Source organism: Drosophila montana, unplaced genomic scaffold (assembly GCF_035044405.1).
Source record: "Drosophila montana isolate Dmon_TW-CO22-7 unplaced genomic scaffold, ASM3504440v1 contig_1624_1, whole genome shotgun sequence".
NCBI classification, from domain to species: Eukaryota; Metazoa; Arthropoda; class Insecta; order Diptera; family Drosophilidae; genus Drosophila; species Drosophila montana.
The window spans coordinates 484,996-508,761 of NW_026996559.1; the positions used below are offsets into that span (position 1 = coordinate 484,996).

The following is a 23,766-nucleotide window of genomic DNA, read 5'->3' on the forward strand; positions in this document are numbered from 1 at the left end:
TAAGTATGTATGTAAATGGGGGTTTGTTGCGAGAGTGCGTGAGTGTTTATCTTAGGATAAAAGCTAAACAGAACCATTGAGAAACTGAAAGTGTACTTATATAATTGTTAAATGTTGTGCTGTGTCTTAAAGTAGAGAAAAAACTTCAATGAAAAGTAAAACTAATCTTTAACCAAACCAGGCCAATTCAACTTACCAATTAGGGTACTTGCGGTACTTTCGAAACAAGCTGTAATTTCTAGTTATCTATGATATATACATACGTACGTAAAGATATATATATATATATATATATATATATAGAGATATTGTTAGATGGTAATCATGTTATGTCCAAACACACATAAACACACACACACACACGCACATATAGACAGTCATACACAAAGATTCACTTCTGTGTTCCTAACTACTTGAATATATGTAACAACAGTTCGATTTAGATCTACGTACTAATATTTTTAGCAGTGCAGTCCCTAGTTATAAGCATTATTGTTATTAGTAACCTCTGCAATTGATGTGTGTGTGTGTGTGTGTGCGTGTGTGAGTGTGTGTGTACCTTAACTGCTTTTGCATACAAAACAAAAACCATAAATTTTTTCATCGAACGAGATGGATTTGAGTACGGTATTCGAATTATGTATGGCATAGAATATTACTAACTACCAAGCGGGCTGTGGGTTAGCAACGGGGACGAATACAAAAATGGAAGCGATAATAAACAACACAACCAAGTGAACATTATTTTTTATGCGAAGTATACGGATCAACGAATTAAATGTAAAGAACTCGGTTAAGTCATATCGATCCCTTTTGTAGGCGCTGACAACATTTGGAGCATATTTTTGCATGTTATTGAATTATTATTATTATTATTCTTATACAATGTATGAAAGAAAATAAGGAAAATGTGTGTGTACTTTTTTTTTAATCTACAAATTTAGACAATTACGAAATTATGCTAAGCCAATTTTAAATGATTAATAAATGCGAAATATTTTCAAAAAATATATATATATATAAATACTACTATACAAATTCGTTTTTCATTTGAAATCAAAGTTAATGTTATTTATTATAGTTGTACGATTATCAGGGCAATCTAGAATTCTTTCTTAACGAGCAACTATTTAAATTCGAGTACCTTACAAAGTTGGAAGAAGGTTTGAGCCGAATAGATACATATACAAAATAAATATCTTTAGATGTCTGTGTCACATTACCCGATAGAGAACTTCACATTTCGGTAAAGCACTGTCGGCTCTGCACCAGGGCTCTGCTGCTACTTTTTCGTCTGATTTGCTGATTTGCTGATCCACATATAAAAACCCGGCGAACGCAAACGAATACACCAATGAGTTAATCATTTTGTAGTCAATCGAAGGACACACCTTAAACCGGGTAGCTTAGCCGCGCTTGCGGCTTAATTGGTACCTCAACCTCACGTGGAGATGATCAAAAGAAGACCAGATGAATATCAATTTGATAATTTCCTGGCTGAAATGATATGCCAGCATATATACTTTTGTTACCTATACAACGAGAATTTCAAAAGTTATATTAAATGCATTTAAGGAGACATTTCCTCTTGTTATATGGGTCTTGCAATTTTCCGGATATGGGACAATCGTATCATTATATCTTGAAATAACCAGGGCTTAAGTATTTATTAAAATCTGTGTGCTGGGCGTAATACAGGAGAATACAAAACAAAAGACAAATGTTAATTGTAATTGTAAACACCTAAATCGGCACAAACTCTATAATCAACACATATAAGTAAATACAAGACAAATATAGTTGGTTTGGACAACATGTTTAGTGGTTGTCAACAGGAACATCAGAAAGCGGGCTTAATCATCTCATCTGTTATTAATAAAGCTGCTTACTTAATATTTTCGATGCAATACTTGAAAAATCGTGTAAATCTGAAATACCTGAGAGCAGCGCATCGCACAGCCTCACTTTGCTGAATGATTGGCCAACATTATGAATGAAACTTAGTAAATCCAAAAAAATGTGTATATTTTAAGTCTATTAAACGTATACAACGGTATGATATAACCATTTTTGGGCAGCTGTATGTGTGTGTGTGTGTGTGTGGATATCTACTTAATTATGCGTGTGGCGATGATATACGAGTATGTTAAACACAAAAACTGTCGAAATGCGGAAATCTGGCGCGCGAACCAACTCCCCATATTTAGGAATGGGCGTATCAAAGCGGGCTCGTTGCCAAACTGATGGAGAAGTGCGGTGCGAAGCACAGAGGAACCGGTATATGTGCATTTTATAAGCTAATTCCCATGACAAATCGATTAAGTATTCATTAATAACTTGGGCTCAACGCAACGCTTTAAATTCTAAAATGTGGATGACCCATTTCAGAGGTGTAATACTCGGAGCTGAGTAGATAGGCATTTATCTTAAGGTGTTTTCAGTTATTGACCTGACCCAACACCTTGTATAATCTTCGAAGCGAACTAAATGTTGGTTATTTAACTCTTTCAAAAGGGAAGAAGGATGGGATTCTGCAATAGCTTGACAATTTTCTCAATTATCCCTATTGGCAGGCCTCTTTCTCAGATTCTCTCTGAGCTCCGAAGCTGAGGATACCTCGCCTGAGGCGAAAATGAATAACGTCAAAACAGACCAGATCGTCCAAAATGTATTGATTCCCCATTTCTGGGGGACCACATCATACTGGTACCGTGATACTGGTGACTGTGGAATATTAAGAGGACACTCATGCAACCAGAGCAAGCATCTCTGGATCAGCCCCAGGTCTAATGCTCAAACGCCAGCCCTTCAGGAAACGGAGTCAGTGACCTACTATCGGAGACTAGGAGAGAAACGGCTGACACCAAATCCCAACTATACAATCTCTATAAGTTCCTAAGGCTGACTTTCTTGGTTGTAACAATATCTTTGCGGTCTACTCCCCAATCGGCCCTTGACACCATCTGGCGCCAATAAAAATCTCCTCATCTTCAATTACGGAAGATTGAACATGGGCCGGCGTGGACTCTTGTAGCATGTTTCAAGCGGAGATTCTTGCTGTCTAGCAACAGGCTAAGCAGATTGGCATTTTGTGGGACATCCCTTGGAGCACACGTCCACGGCCAGTCAACTAAGTATTAAAGCTTAATGGATTAGCACTGCTTTCTTTCCCCAATTGGATTTGGCATCCTTTTTGCGCTAAGTCGCATTGGACACCAAATACCCAATCACACTCCCTTACCAGACCACAACCTCCAAGTCGATCATCGACCATAAACTTAAATAAGGATGTCCTTCAAGTGTGTACTTTTGTCAAAAAAAAAGCGAAAGAAAGTTAAATACAATTATCAGGGGAGTGCGGAGATGAATCCCAAATATTAATTAAATGAAAATGATCCGAATGAATGAAACAATCGATGATTCTACAATCAACATAAAAGATAGTTTATTTTAGTAAGAAAATTGTAATCAGGAAGAACTTTCTGTAGACCATAGAAATATTTTCATTTATATGAATTATTAAAATTATTTGTACAGCATAAACATATATTAATAAATACCTTTTTGAAAATTACATATTTAAAACCATAATAGAAAAACTTAATATATTACCAATTATAATAATACAAATTGTGATAATAATAATAATAGCATAAATAATATTTAAAACAATAATAATATGAATACCAATATCAAATAAAATAATTGTTTAATTTATTTATGTTTAAATACTGGTAATTGCATAACTAATCGCAGGTTAAATAAAGTGATGAATCAATAAAGTCGCAATGAGTCAACAATTTGGCTTTTTGCCCACGCATATAGCGGAAAAGTGGCCAATGAGAGTGAGCAAGTGGAATGCTGGTCATGGATCAAGCATATAATGGAAGTGACAAAACTGTTTGCACACTCGGCACTTGGAATCATCTTCATTAGCATGGACATCAACATGCATAATCAGCTGTGCTTCCATGAATAACTCGGCGGATGCTTTGACACTGTCCGCAAAACCAAGTGATAAAAGGCCAATCGCTTTTAATTTGACTAAAACTGAAGTCTTAAGGGAACTGAGTGGAACGGTCGACGGGGGAAGGGGGACGGGGTGGCAGGAGGCTGGTTGTAGGTTGGATTTTAAAATGCGCAACGATGCGCATTAAATAATTTATATAAAAATGCACACAAAACTAAACAAATTTGAAATCTCTTGCATGATATAAGCGAACTGCGACGCCAGCTGCAACGCCATCTGCGACGCCAACTGCGACGCCAACTGCGACTGCGACTGCGTCCATGGCTTGGACTCAAACACAGATTGGCTCAATCGACAAGCGACCGAGTTGTTTTCTGTTGCAACAACACACGAAAGCAACAACAACAACAACAACGACAACCGAAACAGTTCCCAGCGCCGGCCGCGGGGCAGGCCAAGAGGTTCGCTTAGATCGATAATCATATGCAAAAAGCCGGTCAATTTTGAATACACGTGGAATCTGGGCAGGGGTTGGGTTGAGGGGAGTCGTGGGGAATATGGGCCGTTTGGGTCGGAGATGCGCTAATGCTCGTGCTATTGGTGCATATTTTGTGAATTCAAATAAACAAACAAACAAACAAACAACAACAAAAATACAGGCTGCCTATGCCTATTACGTATTATAACATAATTATCAAACCAAATGTCGCAGTCCAGAGGCTAACTAAATGATTTTTAAACGCCGTAAAACTCTCACAATTATCGCTTAATTGTATTAAAAAGTGTATATGGCTATTTTGATCAAGCAATCAGCACTACACTGGGAACTAAGGTCTTCGACACCATCTCTAACCTAGTTGGGGACTCGAACCAGAAAGCTGAAGTAAATAAACGATGCATTGATTCTATTTTCTGGTACGTCCGAGTTACTCGGGTTTAAACCGAATTACTTCCTATTACTATTTATTATTACTATTTACTAAAAAACAAGCAAAAATGCTTTGTTCGAGAATATTAAATACCCTTACCCTAGCCTTGTGTCTCTGTTAAAATAGTGAAGCTGATAGTTGCTGAGGCTCGACATGTGCATCTTAAGGAGTACAAAAACATTCCATGTAAAGCTCTTTTCCGACCAATTGATCCTGTAGAGCTGTATGACATGGTGTTTCGATGTTAAATATGAAATGTAATAAGGATATAGTGGCTCGGTTCGGGCGAATTCGATATATATATGTATGTAGTTCCTGTCTGCAACAGAACAACTGAAAGAATCAAACAGACAGGCATGCCTATGTCGACTTGACTGTTAAAACTAATCAAGAATATATATGTATATACTTCATGAGGCCCGAGAAGTCTCCTTCTATGCGTTACACACATTTCATGATAAACTTGTAATACCCTCTACAAATATACAAGGCAATTATACATTAAGCCAATAAAATGTATGACAGTATTTTATATTGCAAGATATCATCATAAAGTAATCATTTAATGAAGCCGTGTGTGCTATAGTTCAAAATACATACTTAAATAGGCACCCTGTACGATGAAAGTTGTAGGAGGGGGAAGGTCAAATAAAAGATATGTTTCTCTTTTCTATTTTTGTATACCCTGTACCCTTTTCACATTGGTATAATAAGGTCACAAAAGTCAGGAACAGAGAATCTTCGAAGTAAGGAATTGTTAAACGCCAAACAGAGTTTAAAACGTCTAGACCGTAGCTCTAAAAGCTGTAAAATCTAGGTTTCTATATTCGCGAAATAGATAGATTTGATATTTGTCGACAGCTACTCCGTTCCAGTATAGGTTCTAAGCACGCAAAAGTAAGCTATACATACCCAGTATGTCTTTATTTCCCATTTGTATTGTGTGGGGCTGGGGGTAGAGGGTGAGCGCTACTCGGCGCTGGCTGCAGGGCATCTTTAAGTCGGGCATATTCGACTAGATATCTGTTTTCTTTGTCTTTGTTGAAGCTTTTCAAATATCTTAAGTGAATTACGAGAGTTGGGATGAGCAGAAAGCTAGCCCACGAAAGCAAAATGATTTGACTTCGGCTTGGGCCAACGCCGCATTACGCGTGTCTTCCAATTACCATTCGCATTCCCCTTCGCATGCGCATCGCCGGCTCTTCATCTTCGGCGTCGGCTCAAGCTTACATATGTCACGAGCTGGCAGCGAGCAGCGAGCAGCGCGTTGTTGCAACCGATTCCGGACGCCCGACGGCCCTTTAACGGGAATTGTGGAGCTGTGGAGCTGTAGAGCTGCCGAACCGCGCAGCAGCGCAGCCGTGAAGCCATGATGCCGTGATGCCGTGAAGCCCGTGCGTCTGTATAAAAGCTCATCGGCAACGCGAAAGTGGCATCATTCGCTGACCGGGAACAGCTCGACGCGCACAGGTGCTCGAGCATAAACTAACTAAAGAGAGGGAGAGAGATTAAGAGAAAGCCGAAATGAAGGTGAGTTACCAACTGCTCCTTTGGATAAGCAACGCAAATGCATGACTGATGCACTTCTCTGCACCTCGACTCAGGTCTTCGTTTGTCTACTGGCCACGTTGGGAGTCTGTAATGCCACCTTTTTGTCGCTTCTGGGCGGAGGAGGTGGTGGCGGCGGCGGCGGCGGTGCTGGCGGCACCACCTACAATGTGATAGCGACACCAACTAGTATTGGTGGGGGCGGAGGTGCTCACGGAAATGGGCATGCCTATGCACATGGAGGAGGCGGCGGCGGCGGTGGATCTTATAGCCATGGACATGGTGGCGGCGGCGGCGGCTCAGCGCAGCTTATCAAAGTCATTCTGGAAGATGGACACGGATACGGCAATGGCGGCGGAGCTGCAGGCGGACACAGTTATGGACATGGCTATGCCAGTGGTCACAGTCACGGCTCCTATGGCGAGCAGGTGTACAAGGTGATCGAGCACGCAGCACCCGCTGCGCCAGTGGCTTATCATGCGAACAGCGGCGGCTCTGACTACTCCTACGGCCAATCCTATGCCGCTGGTCATGGCTATGGCGGAGGTGATGCCTCCTACCACAACCAGCAGTTGAAAGCAATTCTGCCCCAGATCATACAGCTGGTGCTGCAGGAGGATGCACTGTACGGTGGCGGCGGCGGCGGCGGCGGCGGCGGCTATGGCAATGTGGATGCCATTAATAACCAGCTGATTGACACCTTTGGCCACCGGGGCAAGGCCATTATAATGCGCGCGGATAAAGCGCAGGGTGCCTTCTTCAAGAGCGGCCATGTCGTGCAACGCGGCACGCTCAAAGTGATGCGCGTCCAGGAGAACCAGCAGCAGCAGCAGCACGTGGGTGGTGGCGCCTCAAACGCTGGTTGGAGCAAAGGTGGAGCCTCAGGCGGCGGCGGTGGCTGGAGCAGCGGTGGCTCCGCAGGCGGCGGCTGGAGCAGCGGCGGCGCCTCAAGCGGCGGTTGGAGCAGCGCTCAGCCCGCCGGCTGGTAGAGACCTCGTCGGCCAGTTATTAGTTAGACCAAATGAATTGTTTTTTTTTTGTTTTTTTTTCCCCGCTAGGTTAACTCATCGCAGTCATTAGACAGTCCATTAGTTGCATATATCTATTGGGCATGCGGGGGCAACAAGTGAGCGAGTGGCCCCCCAGCATCGCCCGCTTCGTCATTGTTAAATTATTTGTTAATAAATACATAAATACATAAAACATAAAAGCATAAAGAAACAAACAACTAACAACAGCAACGACAAAAGAGAGCCAATTTGGTAACTTGTTGTGGGCCAAAAGTTATATCATAATGAGCGACGCGACTTTCATTGAATGCCCTTGGCAGTGGGCAGTCTGCAGAGGCGTCTGCAGCCACTTGAATTCATTTCGAGTCGAGCTCTTGTTGCCAAATGCGTAGATCCGAGTCGATCCGAGCCAAAGCCAAAGCCAAAGGTGAAACTCGGCACCAGCATCTGTGGGTCGCTGCAGCTGGCGTAACTCCAAATTGATTTCGGATGCCATCGCTTTGTCGATCTGTGTGGCACACACAAATCTTATACAAATCTTAGACGATCTCCAACTCAATTGATGCTGCGTCCCATGTGAAACCTATTTCTTATGTAACCGGCGAACCGAACGGTAAAAAATTAAGATAGCAGATGATATCTGCGCTTTGCTTTGTTCGTTGACGTTCGACGCTTGAAATTCTCAACAAGTTACAGGCTCGAAATGGGGACAAGGCATTTGCAATCCTAAAGGCGATGCCAGAGTCGGCTGATGATATTACCGGGAAGTTCTTTACTATAGCTATCTGTATAAAACCTGATTATTTGTCGGTATTTGTTAGTTATTATTCATAAATATAAAGACCAACAATGTTGACCTCGAGCCGATTAGTTTAATATTAGTATAATGTAAAATATATTTTATTCTACACCATACTTTAAAGTTGTTTATACCCTGTACCCATTGAAAATGGGCAAAGGGGAGTATTATGGTTTTATGCAAATGTATGTAATGGGCTGAAGGAAGCATAGCCATAGCCCATTAGGTAAATTTATTCCTGGATAGTGTTATTTAATAGATGTGCTACTAATATAATAAGATATCATCTTAGTTGTCAAAGCTTGTTTTCATAGGTAGATTTATCTAATCAAATATGTTTGAAAATCTCTAATTGTGCTCAAAGATAAGATATTCTAATATGCATTCAAACATTTCTCTGATTATTTTATTTGACTTGTTAGGATATAAAAAAAGTTTGAATACCCTGTGCAAATGTGTGTGTAGCCAAGTCAGACATACCTTAATGTATAAGGTATCATATTCTTGATCAGGGTCTCAGTTTTGGAAATTATCTTAATAAAACATTGCAAATTGTATTTTGACTGTACACCAATCTTTTATATTTTTCAATTGACTTTTTACTATGGTAACTCCAAAGATAATACTTCGTTTGGTTCTTTAATTATTTAACGAAATGCAAACAGAATTTTAAAAATCAATTTTATGAAATGTATTCGAACTGGCTCAAAAATGTTTAATTTGCCAGCTGTTCAAGCCTGACAAATAATACATTCAGGAATTTTTTACGACACATTCGTGTAGGGCATAAAACAAACTTGTTTCTGTTTTTACATTTTTTTCGCATACCGAAATTTGAGCTATACATTTTTATTTATGTGAATAATTTTTAATAATTTTAAATAAGTGCGGTGAGTGGAGCTCGCCTCAGATACAATCTCCCATTCGAGCCTAAGGAAAGATCGATTATAAAAATTAAATTTGAAACAAGTACGAGTTCTCTAGTCGGGAGTGCCAGACTATGAGGTATGCTGAATGTATGCCTCTTGGTCCCTTAGTCCCACACTTTTAATGGGAAATGCACTCCTGATTAACTTCGGTGTCTGTAGTCTGATCTTTGTGAAATTTCCAACGCGTGTATATACATAGCGCAATACCCTACCTTTAATAAACATTTTTGGAGAGCGAGAAATTTTTTTAATCTGTAAATGATTTAAATTTGAGAAGTTACGTACCAAACTCTTATAGTTTTCGAGTTCCAAAATCGTTATTCCTCGATATTATGAAAACGGGATAAAATAGTGAAAAAAATCCATGGAAGAATATATGTTTTTAATTTCAGGTCTTTAGGCGTTACACAGACGATCAGACAGACTCAAAGGGACACAGCTGGATCGACTCTGATCGTTTTAAGTGATTAATAATATATATACTTTATATATACTCGATTTGTCTTACTCCACCAACCTTTGGTTTCTGAACAGACATTAGAGGAAAGTGACTAATGTTGGCCATGGTAAATCTTAGGCGAGACTGATCCAAACTTATGCAATAATTACTGCCAAACGCACAGCATAATCACTATATGATAAATGTCTACAATGTTTGTGCTATATAGCTGGTATTTCCCGCCTCGCCTGGTCTAAATTCAAGTTTGAGATATCAGGTTAACACCCATTGAAAATTAAACTTTACCCATCGTATCTTGAAGTCCTCGTCATACGTTTTATTTTCCATTGATATGTGAAAACGAGTTTTGAAGTCCATTGAATTTCACTCTATTTTAGTCTCGTGCTGTCAAGCTTAAAGCCTAACAATAAGCTCTAGTTTATAGAAACTTTGGCCCGCATTTTTGTATTCAATAGGGGCTCATTTTGCGAAAAATGGGAAACACGTCTCGAAATAAAGTTCATAAAGATCCTTGGAAGTTGAATTAAGCCCGAAATTATACCCAGCAAATCTTTGACTCCCGTTTCCACCATCAGCCCGTCAAGACAAGCACTTGCATATAAAGAGATGTATTTTATTGTTTAACTGAAGCATACTAATTAAAACAATTAATTAATTATTTATGTTCATCTATATTTTTTTTATTTACCTATTTTACCTATTACTTATTGGAAATAGGAATTGGATATGCAGCAGAAGGCACCTCAAACTCCATTCAAAATATATGTTCTCGATCAACGAGGTCCTATCGTATACATGCGTCGACTTTAACAATTGAATGTAAGAAGAGTACGTTACTTTATGAACTAACTAGCGGGTATAACCCGGCCTTGCCCGTGGCACGTATGTTATAAAATAAACGAACTTAAAATTCACCAAAAAAAACTTTGAAATGCATTTTCCACCGAAGGAGTTTCGATTTTGCGAAATACGTGAAATACGTCTCAAATGATTTTTCGTATAGATCTTTGGAAATAAATTTGAACACAAAACGTCATCCACCAAATCTTCGACCCCCATTTGCACCAAGGAGGGATGGATTTTTCAAAAAGTGTGAAACACCCCTCAAATGAATTTGAACATAGATCTTTGAAAATGAGTTTGGGGCCTATCGGATGGTAAACAAAAAATTTTCGTACAAACGTTTTCCGCCAATTTACCACTGTTACGGGTGGAATTTCCCAAATCGCTAATATACGTATTTATTAAGTTATTATGTAGAGCTTTGAAAATAAGTTTGAAGCAAATCGGAAACAACTTAAGACTTCGCCCAAAAAATCTTTGAATCGCATTCCCCCCGAAGAAGTTTGAATTCTGCGAAAAGTGAAAAACACGTCTCAAATGAATTTTCTTATAGATCTCTGAAAATGAATTTGAGCGCGAAACGTCACCCACCAAATTTTTGACCTCTATTTCCACCAAGGAGGAATGGATTTTCCTTAAAGTGTGAAACACCCCTCAACTGAATTTGAGCAAAGATCTTTGAAAATAAGTTTGATGCCGATCGGATGGTAAACAAAAAAGTTACATACAAACGTTTTTCGCGATTTTTCCACACTTGCGGGTGGAATTTCCCAAATCGCTGAAATACGTATTTATTAAGTTCTTATGTAGAGCTTTGAAAATAAGTTTGAAGCAAATCGGACACAACTTAAAACTTCGCCCAAAAAATCTTTGAATCGCATTGCCCCCGAAGAAGTTTGAATTCTGCGAAAAGTGAAAAGCACGTCTCAAATGAATTTTCTAATAGATCTCTGGAAATGAACTTGAGTGCGAAACGTCACCCACCAAATCTTTGACCTCCATTTCCACCAAGGAGGAATGGATTTTTCAAAAAGTGTGAAACACCCCTTAAATGAATTTAAACATAGATCTTGAAATATGAATTTGGGGCCGATAGGATGGTAAACAAAAAACTTTCATACAACCTTTTTCCGCCAATTTACCACTGTTGCGGGTGGAATTTTCCAAATCGCTGAAATACGTACTTATTAAGTTCTTATAAAGAGCTTTAAAAATAAGTTTGAAGCAAATCGGACATAACTTAAAACGCCGCCCAAAAAATCTTTAAATCGCATTCCCCCCGAAGAAGTTTGAATTCTGCGAAAAGTGAGAAACACGTCTCAAATGATTTTTCTAATAGATCTCTGGAAATGAATTTGAGCGCGAAACGTCACCCACCAAATCTTTGACCTCCATTTCCACCAAGGAGGAATGGATTTTTCGAAAAGTGTGAAACACCCCTTAAATAAATTTGAACAAAGATCTTTGAAAATAAGTTTGAGGCCGATCGGATGGTAAACAAAAAAGTTACATACAAACGTTTTTCGCGATTTTTCCACACTTGCGAGTGGAATTTCCCGAAACCCCGTCTTAACGTGCACCTACATCACATAAGGTAACTACAGTGAACATTTCAGCTTCCTAGCTCTTACGGTTTGGGCTGTGCGTTGATCACCAATCAGTCAGTCAGTCAGTCAGTCAGTCAGTCAGTCAGGACAAAAAGTTTTATATATAGAGATTATATCTACACTAGCGGGTATAACCCGGCCTTGCCCGTGGCACGTATGTTATAAAATTAATGTTTTCTAAAAGCTTTGAAAATGATTTTGAAACTGATCGGACGGGAATCAAACAAACTTAAAATTCACAAAAAAAAACTTTGAAATGCATTTTCCACCGAAAGAGGTTAGGTTTTTTCGAAAAATGTGAAACACGTCTCAAATGATGTTTCTTATAGATCTTTGGAAATAAATTTGAACACAAAACGTCATCCACCAAATCTTCGACCCCCATTTGCACCAAGGAGGGATGGATTTTTCAAAAAGAGTGAAGCACCCCTCAAATGAATTTGAACATAGATCTTTGAAAATGAGTTTGGGGCCGATCGGATGGTAAACAAAAAACTTTCATACAACCGTTTTCCGCCAATTTACCACTGTTGCGGGTGGAATTTCCCAAATCGCTGAAATACGTACTTATTAAGTTCTTATGGAGAGCTTTGAAAATAAGCTCGAAGCAAATCGGACACAACTTAAAACTTCGCACAAAAAATCTTTGAGTCGCATTCCACCCGAGAAAGTTTGGATTCTGCGAAAAGTGTGAAACACGTCTCAAATGATTTTTCTTATAGATCTCTGGAAATGAATTTGAGCGCGAAACGTCACCCACCAAATCTTTGACCTCCATTTCCACCAAGGAGGAACGGATTTTTCGAAAAGTGTGAAACACCCCTCAAATAAATTTGAACAAAGATCTTTGAAAATAAGTTTGAGGCCGATCGGATGGTAAACAAAAAACTTTCATACAACCGTTTTCCGACAATTTACCACTGTTGCGGGTGGAATTTCCCAAATCGCTGAAATACGTACTTATTAAGTTCTTATGGAGAGCTTTGAAAATAAGCTCGAAGCAAATCGGACACAACTTAAAACTTCGCCCAAAAAATCTTTGAATCGCATTGCCCCCGAAGAAGTTTGAATTCTGCGAAAAGTGAAAAATACGTCTCAAATGAATTTTCATATAGATACTTGGAAATGAATTTGAGGGCGAAACGTCACCCACCAAATTTTTGACCCCCATTTCCACCAAGGAGGAACGGATTTTCCAAAAAGTGTGAAACACCCCTCAAATGAATTTGAACAAAGACCTTTGAAAATAAATTTGAGGCCGATCGGATGGTAAACAAAAAAGTTACATACAAACGTTTTTCGCGATTTTTCCACACTTGCGAGTGGAATTTCCCGAAACCCCGTCTCAACGTGCACCTTCATCACATAAGGTAACTACAGTGAAAATTTCAGCTTCCTAGCTCTTACGGTTTGGGCTGTGCGTTGATCACCAATCAGTCAGTCAGTCAGTCAGTCAGTCAGGACAAACAGTTTTATATATATATAGACTAGCGGGTATAACCCGGCCTTGCCCGTGGCACGTATGTTATAAAATCAAAAAAGCTTTGAAAATGATTTTAAAACTGATCGGACGGGATTCAAACAACTTTTATGCAAATCGGAAAACTCTTAAAATTCACCAAAAAAATCTTTGAAATGCATTTTCCACCGAAGGAGTTTAGATTTTGCGAGAAATGTGAAACACGTCTCTAATGATCTTTCTTATAGATCTTTGGAAATAAATTTGAACACAAAACGTCATCCACCAAATCTTCGACCCCCATTTGCACCAAGGAGGAATGGATTTTTCAAAAAGTGTGAAACACCCCTCAAATGAATTTGAACATAGATCTTTGAAAATGAGTTTGGGGCCTATCGGATGGTAAACAAAAAACTTTCATACAACCGTTTTCCGCCAATTTACCACTGTTGCTGGTGGAATTTCCCAAATCGCTGAAATACGTACTTATTAAGTTCTTATGTAGAGCTTTAAAAATAAGTTTGAAGCAAATCGGACACAACTTAAAACGCCGCCCAAAAAATCTTTAAATCGCATTCCCCACGAAGAAGTTTGAATTCTGCGAAAAGTGTGAAACACGTCTCAAATGATTTTTCTAATAGATCTCAGGAAATGAATTTGAGTGCGAAACGTCACCCACCAAATCTTTGACCTCCATTTCCACCAAGGAGGAATGGGTTTTCCGAAAAGTGCGAAACACCCCTCAAATGAATTTGAACAAAGATCTTTGAAAATAAGTTTGGGGCCGATCGGATGGTAAACAAAAAAGTTACATACAAACGTTTTTCGCGATTTTTCCACACTTGCGAGTGGAATTTCCCGAAACCCCGTCTTAACGTGCACCTACATCACATAAGGTAACTACAGTGAAAATTTCAGCTTCCTAGCTCTTACGGTTTGGGCTGTGCGTTGATCACCAATCAGTCAGTCAGTCAGTCAGTCAGTCAGTCAGTCAGTCAGTCAGTCAGGACAAACAGTTTTATATATAGAGATTATATCTACATAAAACAATTTAATTTTTCGATACATAGGCACCAACTGTTGCATTCATAAAGATTGCACAATGCGGACGGAGATTATTCAATATGAAATGAGCCCGCGATAAATAACTTGTATATATAAAGAGAGCTTTATAAATGTATGTTATAGATATAGGGTATCTTACAGTCGGATATCTTCACTAATATCTGACTACTTATTTGAAGACATTTCATTGGGTACTGGGCATACAAAATCAAAACAAAGGCACGAGAAACAAAAATAAAAGACAAACAATTTTTTTTGAAAACAAATTTTTTTTTTTTTTTTGTATTTGCAAGCATTTGAGTTTGTATTTTGGAAACACAGCATAAAATCATATAGGGTAGCTTAACTAAAGTTGGGGGCATTGATTTGCATTTGAGTAGTCCGGCAAACAATATACCATAAATATAACCAAATAATCCACGATCGATAAATTTATACAATGAAAAGAATCAATCAAGGCGCTAAGTTGGATATGGCGACAAGCGGAAAGACCGTGGTCGGACTCAGAGTCAGAGTCAGAGTCAGACTCAGACTCAGACTCTGACACGGAGCAGCGATTGTTGTAAGGAACAAGTTCTCATTGTTCTGCCCGATTGAATGGGCGTTCGTCTAGAAGATGAGGCAGTCGAGCGTCATTCAGATACGTATATGCGTATACGTGAATTAAATATTTCAATAATAATGCCAAACATTTAAATCCCTACCTTTGTACAAGCAAAATTTACATAACGCCATTTTATTTCGATTGGGTTTTTCAAATGCTGTTCTATTTGTGTCTCCGGCCAGTTTAGCTGATCTACTTTTGACAAGGTTCTCCGGCTGCTATATAAACGCGCCGACTGACCGAGCAATTCAACACAAATCATTCAGTAATCAAATCAACATGAAGGTAAGTCCTCCATCGATCCGCACTTGAGCTGCTGTCCGGACCACTTACTTACTTATTGACACCGTTTGCAGTTCTTCCTTGCTTGCCTCCTGTTCGCCGCCTGCTTGGCCCTCGGCCAGAGCAGCGCCATCTATGGCAGCAGCTACGCAACAGTTCCCATTGTGCGCAGCGTGCCCGTCGTCCGCCATGTGCCCGTTGTGCGCCATGTGCCCGTCGTGGAGTCCGTTGCCGTTCCCGTCGTCCACTCCGTCGTGCCACTGCACCGTGCCGCCTACATTTCATCCCCATCTCTGCTGCGTGTTGGACATGCCTACGATGCGCCCCTCGCCTACGGCGGCTGGCTGAAGGAGAAGAAATAAGCTTACCAGTCCCCTGGAACGCTACCGCTTATACGCTTCAATACTCTTTTTTTTTTACTTTTTTTTGTTTAATGTAAAAGCTTATTCTTTAATAAATTTAAAATCTGTACATGCCTAAACAAATCGAATTTTCGCTGAAACGTGGGCCAGGAAGTACTATAGTCCACTGCAAAAAAGCTTAAAAGATCTTTGAGAGTGTTCTTTCCGACAAGTCAATAGAAAATGTGTATCCTTAGCTAGCCCTGCTCACCTTCGCATTCTGACAAATATGCTTATCAATGATATTGGCTGTAGTACAAGATTTACCTGTTAAATGCAACGTTGATCAGTCCTGATTCCCGACTCAGTCAGTCAGTCCGGACAAACTCATTGATATATTTAGTTAACTAGATTCGGGGCTTTGCTTAAAAGTCCGTAGGGTTTATCGATCGAGTTTAACAACGAACAATAGCTTATTTAAATGTGTCCTTGTAAGTCAGGTGAAAGTCTGTAAGTCGGATATGGTTGGCAATTGGCGAAAAATTTGCAACTTTTTCTTTCACTATCGGATCGGCTTCAAACTTATTCGAAAAGATCTTTGGGAAAATTGATTAAATATGCTTTTCGCAAAATGGAAACTGTGAGTCAAACGAATGTTTATTTTTAAGCTTCAAGCTTCTCACCACAAGACTATCATAAGCGGAAGCCGTTGATTCCAAATTTGGTTCCTTCTTCGATGGACATAAAACATTTTTTAAAAATAGAAGCGGAATTTAAGGTAGCACGGGCAGATTTAAATTTTCCACGGAAGGGACGGAAGAGAACTGAGTGTTAAAGCTATATCTAAAATTTAAAGCACCAAAATATTGCTTTCATTTGGGGGCCCCACTCCGCCAAAACGTAAGAATGCATCCTTGCTGAGAAACAGTGTTATTAAAAATCCGTTTCTTGGATTTGTTGGTGATTAAAAAATCCTTACAGCAACGTTTACTGTTGACTTCCTTCTGAGCTTAGATTTATCGTTCCCCAACGTTCCCTATTTTTTCGCAATCTCTAATTCGAATTTTAGAGCTGTCATATTTATTCAATTCTGACTCTATATTAAAAGCTTTGTTTTTGTTCAGCCCCATCACTTGGCTGATCCCCTTTCAATGGAATGTTGCGTCAGCCAGTTTATCTATGACTATGTAGACATTCTGTTTAACTAGGGTTTCCTCTTTCATTTTGCATCTTGGTAACTCTGAGAACTTGTTACCAGCTGTGAGTAGGCATTTGACTGGGCCGAAATTGGAACAATAATTAGTTATCAATTAGGATATTATGAATTGCTTTATTTTTTATTAGACAGCCCTCGTATTTGATCCTAATGGGATATACTGAGATTGGTTAGATTTAACAATCATCTCGACCCAAGTAGTCGAGTTCTTCCAGAGGCCAATGTCTTATCAGGGTGCTTGAAGGAAGCACGCCCGGAACTTATTCCTAGCCAGGGCATCAAGCAGTAATGTTGCCGAGAGGCCGGTAACAGCCGTTAGGAAGTGTGGCACAGGTGCGAAGGATTTGCTGTATGCTCTGAATGTCTTGCAACCTGGCAGTCAGCATTGTACTTGTATTCATTTCTTAGTTGATTCCTAGCGGTACACGTATTTCCTTAAGTTGTAGCGATAGTTACTATCCAAAATGATGTCTATAAGTCTTATGATTATTTGTTCATGATAATGATCATCACAATTATTGCATTATCATTGCTTAGAGAAATGATTATGAAAATAAAATTTAGACAGTTTTGTACCCTGTAACAAATGAAAATGGGTAAAAAAGGGTATGCTGCTCTTGTGCAAATGTTTGTGCCAGGTAGAGTATAGTTATTCATCCGTACCATCCATCCATCTATTTGGAACTGCGGAAGTAGCATAGTGGGAAGCAATCCTTCCTGTGTTGATCTCAAAAAACCTGTTGCCCCAAAGCAACCCGCCTGTTCATGTCCAAATTTGCGTAATTTTTCGCTACTACGTACTAACACTTTATATATCTTTATGAATATGTGAAGATGTGCATCTTCCATCTCTGTCCGTAAATTCTTTGTTTATTTTTTAATTATTTTCCTTTGGGTTTCATTTCCACAAAGTATTGAGTCAAGGCTGATGCCAAGCGTTTCTCCAATATTTTTAAGCCTGAGATAGATAAGTCATATCTTCAGATGAGCAACACCTGTTAAATCTTTTGGGAATAGACCGATTTGCTGCGCCCACCTATAGTCTTGCCGGGTGCAAATTCTATTTGGTCTGCCATCGTAGCGAAGATGTTAATAAAATTAAATAATTTGAATGGGATTTGAACTTATGTACATGCAGTGCTCTCTTGCTAGAGTACCAAGCCGTTGAGGACTGGATTCCACAGAGAAAGGCACATGACTTCTCAGTGTAAAATACCCCCGCCGACATTCTTCCTCGAGACTGGGGTGCAGAGCTTTGAGCTAAGAATTCTGCATATATGTAATATATTATCAAGCACATATCACTTGTGACCTTAGTAGCAGGTAAGCCGAGGCTACCTGTAGCATAGCTGGTGTAATGCCTGCTGTTGCACGCGATTTAAAGGGTTTAAGCGACTTAATAGCTACAAATATTTACCCTGGTTCTACGATCCCCTACGAGACTGGGCTGCTTTCCTAGAACTCTTTGTCGAACTCTTTCCTATAACTCTACGTCGAAGTCTCGAGATTTTACTTAGTTGTGGCCTCGTAAAAGGAAATTACAAATTGCCAAATTTGGCCCTGATCTGCGTTGAGTCCACCACGAGTCGGGATTAGACATTGGAAGACGGCTTATCAGACAGCATTTGATAAATAACAGGATAGGGAAGGTTAAAAAATGCACAAATCTTCAGGAACCATAAATAGTGTTTTTTTCTTTTAATAAGATCTTCCACCTCGAATGCCAATCAAAAGGTAACGAATAATGCCAGATTTCTCCGTTTTGCAACAACTACTCATGCCCATCATATCAATCATTAAGGATATTCCTTAAGGAGAATAAATACTTTATAGCTTTCGATCAAAAATAAAACTCAACAATGAAGCAAAAAATCCCGAGCTGACCAAGAGAAAGATGCCAATTGACAGACAGATATTCGTTGGCGTAGCTCAAATATTTTGATGGAATCTGTGTTTCCCACACTAATTGGGACACATTTACCACGCGCACGCACACACACACACACACACACACATGCACACATGCACACATGCACACACACACACTTATGCATTAGCGATTACTGATGTTGATGCTTGCCGGTTTATGACCATTAGACAATACTTGTGTGTATTAAATGGCAGTTGGTTTTGAATTTTACATAACCAGACGCTTGCTGGCTGAGCCGAGATGTTGGCTTAGTTGACAAAACACACATATTTTTCGGAACACAGACAATTTCGATTCACCTTGAAATTATTGCCCGAAATTGAGATGAAGTTTAAGAGAGTTTTCGGCTTTGGGCTTGGCAGCGGCGGCGGCGGCTCACGTGGGCAGCGTTAGACAGCAAGCCGCCGGGTGATATGCAAATGACACCACGCACAGAGAAAGACAGAGAGGGAAAGGGAGAGGGAGAGACACCTGCTAGAGGGGCAGCATCGATGTTGTCTTATCAGCAACATCAACATCAACGTCAACGTCAGCGTCAGCGTCAATGGCCACGGTCACTTCATTTTCATGCTAATTAGGAATTTCGGAATTTCGGAAATGCAGACGACACCAAAAGACGTTGCAACGTTACGTTAAAGGGGCTTTACGAAATGTAGCATAACTGGAAACTGGAAATTGAACAACGTTATGAAAATGGAAATTGAAATTGAACTGGAAATGGAAATGAAGTACTAACTGGGTGCGGTGTGCGGCCCAATGAAAATGAAAATTAATATGAAAATGAAAGCGACGGCGGCAACTTCTATACAAGCAGTATTTGCATCATCTTCGATGATCATGATTATCATGATGTTCACAATGATGATGATTACGAACTGGCCCTGGCCATTGCAAATGTTAATGAAATGCTTTTGTTTAGCTCCACCGTCTCAGTCTCAGCCCTAACGACAGCCTCTGCGTCTGCGTCTGCCTCTACGTTGATGTTTGGGCAGGGCTAGTTCAAAAGTTTGGGATGCGTTGCGTTGTCTTGGAATTGCGTTGCTAATTTCGTATCATGAAGCCCATCATGACCATTGGTTACAGCAGCTGTTGCTGCTGCTGCTGCTGCTGTGGATGGTTACAACGCATTGGGATGGTATAAAAGCGTGCCACTGCCCGTGGATTGACATCAGTCGTGTTTGAAGAGCACACAATACGTAGAATTTGGCATTAGAGTCATCGTCGAGCCCAAGCAGGAATAGTAGTCAACATGAAGGTAAGCATTCGCCATCCACGACCAAATGCACTGCCTATGCATCCAATTTGATAAACTCCTCTTGCGATTAGGTCTTTGTGTGTCTGTGTGCGCTTTTTGCTGTGGCGAACGCTGGTTTTCTGGGACTAATCGGCGGCAGCGGTGGTGGTGGCGGTGGAAGCGGCAAGTCAGGCTTCAGTCTGGGAGGTGGTAGCGGTGGTTATGGCGGCGGATACGGCGGCGGTTATGGCGGCGGCCATTCGCATGGACATGGATCCGTGCAAGTGGTCAAAGTTATCCACCAACAGGGTGGCATCTCTGGCGGTGGCTACTCTGGCGGTGGCCACTCTGGCGGCGGTGGCTATGCCGGCGGCTACAGCTATGGACCCGCACCACAGGTCTACAAGGTGAAGGTTATCTCTGGTAGATCCGCTGCTCCAGCGCCCATCTACCATAACAGTGGACCCGCCTCCGTCAAAGTAATCAAGGTCTTGCACCAAGAGTCAGCAAATCTGGGCGGTGGTCATTCCGTTGAGAGCGGCCCACAGGTTATCAAGGTCTTACACGAAAACCATGACGCTGGTCACCATATTGCCGGTCCCTCTGTGCATGCGCCCACCAAGGTGGTGCGTGTCATTCACGAGCATGCTTCAGTTGCTGCCCCAGCTCCAGTCTACGGTGCACCAGCACCAGCTCCTATCTACAGTGCACCAGCGCCGGCTCCAATCTACAGTGCACCAGCTCCGATCTACAGTGCACCAGCCCCAGCACCAATCTACAGTGCACCAGCCCCGGCTCCAATCTACAGTGCGCCAGCTCCGGCTCCAGTTTATAGCGCACCCGCTCCGATTTACAGTGCACCCATTGCAGCTCCGGCACCAGCGCCCGTTTACAACGCACCCATTGCCAGTGGTCCTGTCTACAGTGCACCACAACCCATTTACAGTGCCCCAGCACCTGCTCCGATTCAGTATACCGCCCATGCTCAATCATCCGCTCAGGCTCAATATAGCGCCCCAGCTCCGATTCAGTACAGCGCTCCCCTACAAGCACCATCGCCTGTGCTCAGTGTTCCCGAATCTGCACCTGCACCAGCATTCAGCCAAAGCCCAGTTTTAAGCTTGCCCGCGCCCGTCGAAGAGCAAGCTCTGCCCATCGGTCATGCACCTGCCCAGACCTATGGCCCACCTCACTTTTAAGTAGAAATCCACAACAGCAGCACCTGCACCATCCGCACCCACACCACAAAACACCACAGCACCACTGGAGGCGTCCACAATTACCAAACCAGCACATGCACATGTACATGTGGTTGTACATCGAAGACCTCCAAGCCTATGACTTCTACCTCTATCGACCTATTGGCCTATTCCTGTGTGCACCAAACTCTACGACTCCATAAGTTATTTTAATTTTTTTTTTTAATAGATAATTTTTTTTGTATGTTTGAAAAAAATAGAAAATAAACCGACTGTTAAACGAAAACTGCGTTTCTTACAATCCATATATTTATAGTTAAATTTGGCTATTTTCAACGGTCTTCAGCCGGTAAAAATAAAAATGTTAATCTGATTTTGCTATTTTCTCCTTCTTCAAGACAACCCAGTTTATTTTCAATTTGTGCTAGAAATCTAATTAAATTATCTTTTGCAACATTTAGTATTGGATTAAGACACTTTTGTATAGCAGCAATTCGCAACACTGGTTACAGAAATCTGATTTTATTCTGTACGACGAATATCGTAATACGAGCTAGCTACAAATATAAATCATGTTCTTCATGGCACCCGCTTTTTTAAATTACTCAGAGCTTGGATACCCTAAAGAAATTACCTATTTAAATATATAAAAAAGGTACGGGAAATCTTCCTCCTTGTTACTATAGGACTCTATCGACCAGGATTTAATAATCGCAGATTTATGACTGAAAATATTTGGATATTTTCGGGAAAACTGCCTCGCGTCGATTCACGCGCACTCCTACGGGGAGGGGCGGGAGAAAGAATGTTATATCACTGGCGCCCACCATAAACTTGACCTTCGCGCTGGCGCCGATGCACCGCCAGCTGCTGCGCGAACGCCAACGCTGTAACACATTTGCATAAATAATCCATTACATTTCACATTTTCTTTCAATGTTTTGTTTTGTCTTTCGGGGGCTTTACAAATGTTTAAACACGCGATAGAAACTCAAAACAATAACAAAAACAAAAAAAAAACAAGTCGATCATAGTTGGGCCGTGCTGTTGTTGTTGGTGCTGCTGTTGGGCCTCGGTAATATTACGATATTATACATATTCGCCTATTTTATTGTTTCATAACAAATTTATGTCTGCATACGCAAACGGATTCAAATTTGTTTTGTTTTAATTATTTTAAACACAATTGTAAGCTGTTTGTTGTTGTTGTGGTTTCGGTTGTTAAATATTTGTTGTTTACGAGTTTTGAAATTTATTCGGCTGCTTTAACAAGCGCTTCAGCAACTTCCACGGCAATGGCAGCTTCTGCCTTGGCCTGCAACAAGAGACGAAATGTACATTTTTCTTCATTTAAAGTGCATGATATGCAAACTTACCTTGTCGTTTCCAGCGGAGCTCAGCGCCGACTGGTATTTGGAAAGCAGCTGTCTGGCCTCGCTGACGTCGATGTCCTCGATGTTGTGTGCCTCCTCAGCGAGCACCTGCACGGAGGAGTCCTCGTTGACAGTCACTGAGCCGCTCGAGACAAAGTACTTTGTGAGTTTGCCATCATTGTCGGTGACTTGCACAACACCAGGCTTCAGCACAGCTGTGGAACGGAAAGGTCAATTGGTTAGCGCTTGTGATTTTGTTGCAACCGACGATTCCACTTACCCAAAGTTGGCACATGCTTGGCCAGGATGCCGAAAGAGCCGCTGAAAGAGGGCACATCGATTTGGCGCACCACTGCGGCATCATAGAAGGTCTTGTTGGCAGCAGCGAAGGTCAGCTTCATGTCGTCCGAGTAGGAGCGTTTCTGGCTAAGGCGAGCGCCACGCATGGCCACCAAGCGAGCATTTTTCACGAACGACATATTGTTCTGCAACAAGATAAATGGGTGCAAGTGGTAAATCTTAATGTAATTTTTATTTGTTGCACCTTTAATAATATTAAGCTGCTTTCAAATTAAAAGATATACAAATTATGTAACTTTATAGGTTATGCTACAGGAAACAATTGTCAAACACTGAGATTGGTAAGAACTGTAAGGCCGACACAGAGCGCAGCTATTGTGCTGTTTAACAATTGAAAACGCATCCTAACAGTTATTAAATTACCTTTAATTAAGTTGGAGTGTGGCGAAAACAAAAAATACTATGGAATCTGTCGTTCAGCTCGTAACCTGTGCCGCTTTTTAGAGATGTCAAACAATCGACAATAATATCGATTACCCAAATTCTGAAATCATATCGATATATATTTTCAACAGTCCATCGACAGCCCTCCATAAGCTATCGACCATAACCCTCGAGGCTGGTACACAGCTACAGAATGAACGATAAAATTAAGGGTATCGAAATAT

At 40.7% G+C, this 23,766-nt stretch overlaps 4 protein-coding genes across 4 annotated transcripts; 3 read left to right on the forward strand and 1 right to left on the reverse strand.

Annotated features, from left to right (window-relative positions):
• The first annotated feature begins 6,353 nt into the window (after positions 1-6,353).
• Positions 6,354-7,436, forward strand: LOC135440556 (uncharacterized). The gene has a single exon (XM_064699802.1). The coding sequence runs from the start codon at positions 6,471-6,473 to the stop codon at positions 7,434-7,436; it is 966 nt and encodes a 321-aa protein (XP_064555872.1). The 5' UTR covers positions 6,354-6,470.
• Positions 7,437-14,916: 7,480 nt separating this feature from the next.
• On the forward strand, positions 14,917-15,897 carry LOC135440613 (uncharacterized). The gene is made up of 2 exons (XM_064699885.1): positions 14,917-15,508; positions 15,580-15,897. Exons 1-2 carry the CDS (start codon positions 15,503-15,505, stop codon positions 15,865-15,867), a joined length of 294 nt encoding a protein of 97 aa, XP_064555955.1. The 5' UTR covers positions 14,917-15,502; the 3' UTR covers positions 15,868-15,897.
• A 3,345-nt stretch (positions 15,898-19,242) lies between these two features.
• Positions 19,243-21,711, forward strand: LOC135440422 (uncharacterized). Its single transcript, XM_064699570.1, has 2 exons — positions 19,243-20,247; positions 20,319-21,711. Exons 1-2 carry the CDS (start codon positions 20,242-20,244, stop codon positions 21,423-21,425), a joined length of 1,113 nt encoding a protein of 370 aa, XP_064555640.1. The 5' UTR covers positions 19,243-20,241; the 3' UTR covers positions 21,426-21,711.
• Positions 21,712-22,514: 803 nt separating this feature from the next.
• ATPsyndelta (ATP synthase, delta subunit) lies at positions 22,515-23,651 on the reverse strand. Its single transcript, XM_064699571.1, has 4 exons — positions 23,522-23,651; positions 23,079-23,283; positions 22,802-23,013; positions 22,515-22,740 (listed from the first exon to the last, which is right to left on the reverse strand). Exons 2-4 carry the CDS (start codon positions 23,275-23,277, stop codon positions 22,678-22,680), a joined length of 474 nt encoding a protein of 157 aa, XP_064555641.1. The 5' UTR covers positions 23,278-23,283; positions 23,522-23,651; the 3' UTR covers positions 22,515-22,677.
• Between the last annotated feature and the right edge of the window lie 115 nt (positions 23,652-23,766).

What these genes read in the sequence shown, in the direction of transcription:
- LOC135440556 (XM_064699802.1), top strand. Translation starts at nt 6,471, where the DNA reads ATGACTGATGCACTTCTCTGCACCTCGACTCAGGTCTTCGTTTGTCTA.
- ATPsyndelta (XM_064699571.1), bottom strand. Translation starts at nt 23,277, where the DNA reads ATGTCGTTCGTGAAAAATGCTCGCTTGGTGGCCATGCGTGGCGCTCGC. An exon ending in CAAGCATGTGCCAACTTTGG is followed by an intron (nt 23,014 to 23,078) that starts GTAAGTGGAATC and finishes TCCGTTCCACAG; the next exon opens with CTGTGCTGAAGCCTGGTGTT. An exon ending in GCTCCGCTGGAAACGACAAG is followed by an intron (nt 22,741 to 22,801) that starts GTAAGTTTGCAT and finishes CTCTTGTTGCAG; the next exon opens with GCCAAGGCAGAAGCTGCCAT.